This window comes from Oncorhynchus gorbuscha, unplaced genomic scaffold (assembly GCF_021184085.1).
Source record: "Oncorhynchus gorbuscha isolate QuinsamMale2020 ecotype Even-year unplaced genomic scaffold, OgorEven_v1.0 Un_scaffold_496, whole genome shotgun sequence".
NCBI lineage: Eukaryota > Metazoa > Chordata > Actinopteri > Salmoniformes > Salmonidae > Oncorhynchus > Oncorhynchus gorbuscha.
Genome location: NW_025745323.1, coordinates 59,915 through 66,592, shown reverse-complemented (window position 1 = coordinate 66,592; position 6,678 = coordinate 59,915). Strand labels below are relative to the sequence as shown.

The 6,678-nt window shown below is 41.6% G+C and overlaps 1 protein-coding gene across 3 annotated transcripts; it reads left to right on the top strand.

Annotated features, from left to right (window-relative positions):
* Positions 1-1,475: 1,475 nt before the first annotated feature.
* Positions 1,476-6,454, top strand: LOC124018377 (semaphorin-6B-like). 3 transcript variants are annotated; one of them, XM_046333662.1, is made up of 6 exons: positions 1,476-2,235; positions 2,466-2,606; positions 2,769-3,116; positions 4,103-4,163; positions 4,275-4,316; positions 6,217-6,454. In XM_046333662.1, exons 1-6 carry the CDS (start codon positions 1,932-1,934, stop codon positions 6,281-6,283), a joined length of 963 nt encoding a protein of 320 aa, XP_046189618.1. In that variant the 5' UTR covers positions 1,476-1,931; the 3' UTR covers positions 6,284-6,454. The 3 variants fall into 3 exon arrangements, with proteins under 3 accessions (XP_046189618.1, XP_046189616.1, XP_046189617.1); XM_046333661.1 differs by having other exon boundaries at positions 1,487-2,055; positions 2,110-2,235; positions 2,466-3,116; XM_046333660.1 differs by having other exon boundaries at positions 1,482-2,235; positions 2,466-3,116.
* Positions 6,455-6,678: the final 224 nt, after the last annotated feature.

Here is a 6,678-nt window from a genome sequence, read left to right as displayed (position 1 = left end):
GTCAATATCTGGTGTGGCCACCAGCTGCATTAAGGACTGCAGTGCATCTCCTCCTCATGGACTGCACCAGATTTGCCAGTTCTTGCTGTGAGATGTTACCCCGCTCTTCCACCAAGGCACCTGCAAGTTCCCAGACATTTCTAATGGGAATGACCCTTGCCCTCATCCTCCGATCCAACAGGTCCTAGACGTGCTCAATGGGATTGAGATCAGGGCTCTTCGCTGGCCATGGCAGAACACTGTGGGTACCACATGAGGGAGGAGGATGTTTTCCCTGTAACGCACAACGTTGAGATTGCCTGCAATGACAACAAGCTCAGTCCAATGATGCTGTGACACATCGCCCCAGACCATGACGGACCCTCCACCTCCAAATCGATCCCGCTCCAGAGTACAGGCCTCGGTGTAATGCTCATTCCTTTGACGATAACCACGAATCCGACGATCACCCCTGGTGAGACAAAACCGCGACTTGTCAGTGAAGAGCACTTTTTGCCGGTCCTGTCTGGTCCAGCGACGGTGGGTTTGTGCCCATAGATTACGGTGTTGCCGATGATGTCTGGTGAGGACCTACCTTACAACAGGCCTACAATCCTGTGCACAATCCTGTGCAGGTGTTGTTACATGTGGTCTGACGCTGCGAGGACGATCAGCTGTCCGTCCTGTCTTCCTGTCTTAGGCGTCTCACAGTACGGACATTGCAATTTCTTTCCTTGGCCACATCTGCAGTCCTCATGCCTCCTTGCAGCATGCCTAAGGCATGTTCACGCAGATGAGCAGGGACCCTGGGCATCTGTCTTTTGGTGTTTTTCCGAGTCATTAGAAAGGCCTCTTTAGTGTCCTAAGTTTTCATAACCGTGACCTTAATTGCTTACCGTCTGTAAGCTGTTGGTGTCTTAACGACCATTCCACAGGTGCAGGGTAGCCTAGTGGTTAGAGCGTTGGACTAGTAACCGAAAGGTTGCAAGTTCAAATCCCCGAGCTGACAAGGTACAATTCTGTCGTTCTGCTCCTGAACAGGCAGTTAAACCCACTGTTCCCAGGCCGTCATTGAAAATAAGAATTAGTTCTTAACTGACTTGCCTAGTTAAATAAAGGGTAAAATAATAATAATAATAGTTTATGGTTCATTGACCCACCATTGGGAAACAGTGTTTAAACCCTTTACAATGGAGATCTGTGAAGTTATTTGGATTCATACGGAGTATCTTTGAAAGACAGGGTCCTGAAAAAGGGACGTTTCTGTCATTGACATGGTACCTTTTTGTGTCGCTCCATTCCAGACACGTCATCCATCTGCAAACACGCCGTTCCCTGACATGAACAGTACAGAGGAATACAATGCATGAAAACCCAACCGCATTGATGGGCCGTTCTCGTTACTCTATACGTCATGTGATCAGTCAGAACAATGAAAAAAGAATGCTATTTTTAGCTCTTGTTTCGGGTTTTCTCTCCGTTTCGAGAGATTACCTCTGGACACATAAGTAGTGTTATTAGGTGTGGCTCACTGCGATCCAAGTTACCTGGTGATTGCAGTCATGCGGTCGTGAGATACCCGTGAGAGTTGTTTGTCCTTATTGTGTGTCTACAGTCTAAAAGCCTCACCTCTGTTTTCAGTAGGTCTTGGTGTAACTTGTGTAACAAAGGAAAACCCTTTGTCGTACCATCACAGGGCGGTTTTTACAGCGTTTCCCTGAGAGGGTCTGAACTGAGTGGTGAAACAAAATATTGGGTGGAGTTTTGTTACATTGACGTAGGTCTATGACATATTTCACAGAGCTTTTTACTTTAGATGGAAAAAAACTAAATGTAAGTACGAGTCTTGGTCACGTCCCTCCCAAGAGGCTCTCGGGGCACCAAGAGTATATTTACTGTGCACTGTAATCTTCTCGTCTCAATCGAGGAAAGACAAGCCGGACAGAGACAACATGAAGATGCAGATGTTGGTGGTGTTGGCTGTAGCAGCTTTGGTCCCCAGTCTGTCTGAGGGACGGATCCTCTCCAAATGTGAGCTGAAGAACTTGTTGGAGAAGGAGGCCCTCAAATTCAACATGACTGGGGGAGCCGGAGTGACTGGGGGAGCCGGAGTGACTGGGGGAGCCGGAGTGACTGGGGGAGCCGGAGTGACTGGGGGAGCCGGAGTGACTGGGGGAGCCGGAGTGACTGGGGGAGCCGGAGTGACTGGGGGAGCCGGAGTGAAGAACCTGACAAACAACGATTTTGTGGCTAAAAGTAAGTTACATTACATAAACCCAATGGGGTTTTTTTTTCCTTAAAAAAAATAGGAATCATTTCTTAAATGATGTGGATTGGTTTCCCAGAACACAGATTAATCCTAATCCTGGACGAAGAAACACTCCAAAAAAAATGTTAGATTCTCAATTGAAATGACTTTTTATTCCAAGACTCGTCTAAATCTGTGTGGGATTGAAGTAACACTACGTGTTTGTTGCCTCTTCCAGTCGTCTGCCACGTGGAGAAGGCCTCGGGTTTCAACACCAGTTTTGTGACTGCTTGGAGGGATGATGACGGCCCTGATGTCCTCCCTACCCGCCCTGCCAAGGTTAATGACCGCCATCGCCCTGAGCCCCCTCCTAAGAGGGGTAAGAGACACGCTGGGGATGATGTTGACCCAACCCACCCTGCTAACAATGATAACCACCCTACCCCTCCTCCCCGCCCTAACCACCCTACCCCTCCTGCCCGCCCTAACTACCCTACCCGCCTTACCCTTCCTACCCGCCCTGAGCAGCCTCCTAAGAGGGGTAAGAGACACGCTGGGGATGATGTTGACCCAACCCACCCTGCTAACAATGATAACCACCCTACCCCTCCTCCCCGCCCTAACCATCCTACCCCTCCTGCCCGCCCTAACCATCCTACCCCTCCTGCCCGCCCTAAATACCCTACCCGCCTTACCCTTCCTACCCGCCCTGAGCAGCCTCCTAAGAGGGGTAAGAGACACGCTGGGAATCACTTCACCTCAGGGGAGGAAAGCTCCAGCGAAGGAGAGACCATGGGGACCCTCTACGGCTTGTTCCAGCTGAGCGATCGTGTGATTTGTTCCTCGGACTCAACTCCATCGTTGAACCTTTGCCAGATGAACTGCAGTGGTGAGTTCAATGTGTTTGACCTGTCGGAAAAACTCCATGTATTAACGTGCTAAAGATGCACAACAGGATCATTGATAGAGTAGGTGGATGTTAGATTCAAATGGCTTGTGTCAGTTATGCATCTCTACAATGGCTGTGTCAGTTATGCATCTCTACAATGGCTGTGTCAGTTATGCATCTCTACAATGGCTGTGTCAGTTATGCATCTCTACAATGGCTGTGTCAGTTATGCATCTCTACAATGGCTGTGTCAGTTATGCATCTCTACAATGGCTGTGTCAGTTATGCATCTCTACAATGGATGTGTCAGTTATGCATCTCTACAATGGCTGTGTCAGTTATGCATCTCTACAATGGCTGTGTCAGTTATGCATCTCTACAATGGCTGTGTCAGTTATGCATCTCTACAATGGCTGTGTCAGTTATGCATCTCTACAATGGCTGTGTCAGTTATGCATCTCTACAATGGCTGTGTCAGTTATGCATCTCTACAATGGCTTTTTCGTTTTATGCATCTCTACAATGGCTGTGTCAGTTATGCATCTCTACAATGGCTGTGTCAGTGACATCTCTAAAATGGCTGTGTGTTGACTATCAAACATCTCTACAATGGCTGTGTCAGTTATGCATCTCTAAAATGGCTGTGTGTTCGACCGTGTCAGTTATGCATCTCTACAATGGCTGTGTCAGTTATGCATCTCTAAAATGGCTGTGTCAGTTATGCATCTCTACAATGGCTGTGTCAGTTATGCATCTCTAAAATGGCTGTGTGTTCGACCGTGTCAGTTATGCATCTCTACAATGGCTGTGTGTTCGACCGTGTCAGTTATGCATCTCTACAATGGCTGTGTCAGTTATGCATCTCTACAATGGCTGTGTCAGTTATGCATCTCTAAAATGGCTGTGTCAGTTATGCATCTCTAAAATGGCTGTGTGTTCGACCGTGTCAGTTATTGATCTCTGTTGGGCTTTTTGTTTCTCTCAAGCTTTGATTGACGACGACATAAGTGATGACTTTAACTGTGTGAAGACTATCAAACAGACAATGTGAGTGTTTTGGTTTTGAGGTGAATGTTTCCTCTCCAGTTTCTTATTGTGTTTCAGCGCAGCAATTCTTATGAACTTTTACATGGTGTTTCTTTCTCTCCATTCAAACAGGGAAAGTGGTCGCTGTCAACAAACAAAGGCTCTAAAGAGAATGTAAGTATGCAAATTAAAAATGTGTATTTTACATTTTGTTTTCCATCTTATCAACGTGAGTTTATTGGTTCGCATTCAATGTTTTTAAATGTTTGAAACATTCTATGAGAGTGTCACTTTAGGATGTCCTTTAGTGAATTTAGAATGTCCTTAAGTGAATTTAGAATGTTCTTTAGTGAATTTAGAATGTCCTTTAGTGAATTTAGAATGTCCTTTAGTGAATTTAGAATGTCCTTTAGTGAATTTAGAATGTCCTTTAGTGAATATAGAATGTATTTTCGTTTATTTAGAATGCCCTTTAGTGAATTTAGAATGTCCTTTAGTGAATTTAGAATGTCTTTTCGTTTATTTAGGATGTCCTTTAGTGAATTTAGAATGTCCTTTAGTGAATATAGAATGTCTTTTCTTTATTTAGGATGTCCTTTTAGTGAATTTAGAATGTCTTTTAGTGAATTTAAAATGTCCTTTAGTGAATTTAGAATGTCCTTTAGTGAATTTAGAATGTCCTTTAGTGAATTTAGAATGTCCTTTAGTGAATTTAGAATGTCCTTTAGTGAATTTAGAATGTCCTTTAGTGAATTTAGAATGTCCTTTAGTGAATTTAGAATGTCCTTTAGTGAATTTAGAATGTCCTTTAGTGAATTTAGAATGTCCTTTAGTGAATTTAGAATGTCCTTTAGTGAATTTAGAATGTCCTTTAGTGAATTTAGAATGTCCTTTAGTGAATTTAGAATGTCCTTTAGTGAATTTAGAATGTCCTTTAGTGAATTTAGAATGTCCTTTAGTGAATTTAGAATGTTCTTTAGTGAATTTAGAATGTCCTTTAGTGAATTTAGAATGTCCTTTAGTGAATTTAGAATGTCCTTTAGTGAATTTAGAATGTCCTTTAGTGAATATAGAATGTATTTTCGTTTATTTAGAATGCCCTTTAGTGAATTTAGAATGTCCTTTAGTGAATATAGAATGTCTTTTCGTTTATTTAGGATGTCCTTTTAGTGAATTTAGAATGTCTTTTAGTGAATTTAGAATGTCCTTTAGTGAATTTAGAATGTCCTTTAGTGAATTTAGAATGTCCTTTAGTGAATTTAGAATGTCCTTTAGTGAATTTAGAATGTCCTTTAGTGAATTTAGAATGTCCTTTAGTGAATTTAGAATGTCCTTTAGTGAATTTAGAATGTCCCTTTCGTGAATTTAGAATGTCCTTTAGTGAATTTAGAATGTCCTTTAGTGAATTTAGAATGTCCTTTAGTGAATTTAGAATGTCCTTTAGTGAATATAGAATGTCCTTTAGTGAATTTAGAATGTCCTTTAGTGAATTTAGAATGTCCTTTAGTGAATTTAGAATGTCCTTTAGTGAATTTAGAATGTCCTTTAGTGAATTTAGAATGTCCTTTAGTGAATTTAGAATGTCCTTTAGTGAATTTAGAATGTCCTTTAGTGAATTTAGAATGTCTTTTAGTGAATTTAGAATGTCCTTTAGTGAATTTAGAATGTCCTTTAGTGAATTTAGAATGTCCTTTAGTGAATTTAGAATGTCCTTTAGTGAATTTAGAATGTCCTTTAGTGAATTTAGAATGTCCTTTAGTGAATTTAGAATGTCCTTTAGTGAATTTAGAATGTCCTTTAGTGAATTTAGAATGTCCTTTAGTGAATTTAGAATGTCCTTTAGTGAATTTAGAATGTCCTTTAGTGAATTTAGAATGGCCTTTAGTGAATTTAGAATGGCCTTTAGTGAATTTAGAATGTCCTTCAGTGAATTTTGGATGTCTTTTCGTTTATTTAGGATGTCCTGTTAGTGAATTTAGAATGTCTTTTCGTTTATTTAGGATGTCCTGTTAGTGAATTTCTGCGAGCACCTCTAGGGCTGTAACTGAATATGGACATTTGAATTATCTTGTAGGATCAACCTGCTCTTCCAGAAGGAATGTGTCGCCACGGTGGCCTCCAGCTACTTCTCCAAGTGTTGAATCCCCCGATGTTAGACGACAATCCCCTCGATTTCAAAAAGATCCGAATTGGGCTGCCGGTGTTAATACAGCCACTGTGTGTAACAATTAGTTCTCATCGGCTCCATGTTCACAAAGTACACCGGAATAGAATGTAGCATGTAGAAAGAATAAAAATGAACATTACATTCATTTGGTTTGTTTTATTATCTGTTGTTGTTGAATTGCAAATAGCAGTTAAAACAAGGAATACCTTTCCATTAAACACTGGGATAAACAGCACATGCACCCTTCAAACAGCACATGGCCATGGCTAGAATGGATACAGCTTTTGTCCAATTTAAATCAAAAGGTTATCTTTATCATATGTTTTGCATTTTAGCTTAACCCAAACTCTTTTCCTGTCCTTAAAGTAT

Excerpts from the sequence above, each read along its gene's own strand:
- LOC124018377 (XM_046333660.1), top strand. The coding sequence starts at position 1,932 with ATGAAGATGCAGATGTTGGTGGTGTTGGCTGTAGCAGCTTTGGTCCCC. Across the intron at positions 2,236-2,465 it reads CAACGATTTTGTGGCTAAAA|TCGTCTGCCACGTGGAGAAG; the intron begins GTAAGTTACATT and ends TGCCTCTTCCAG. Across the intron at positions 4,317-6,216 it reads ACAAAGGCTCTAAAGAGAAT|GATCAACCTGCTCTTCCAGA; the intron begins GTAAGTATGCAA and ends ATTATCTTGTAG.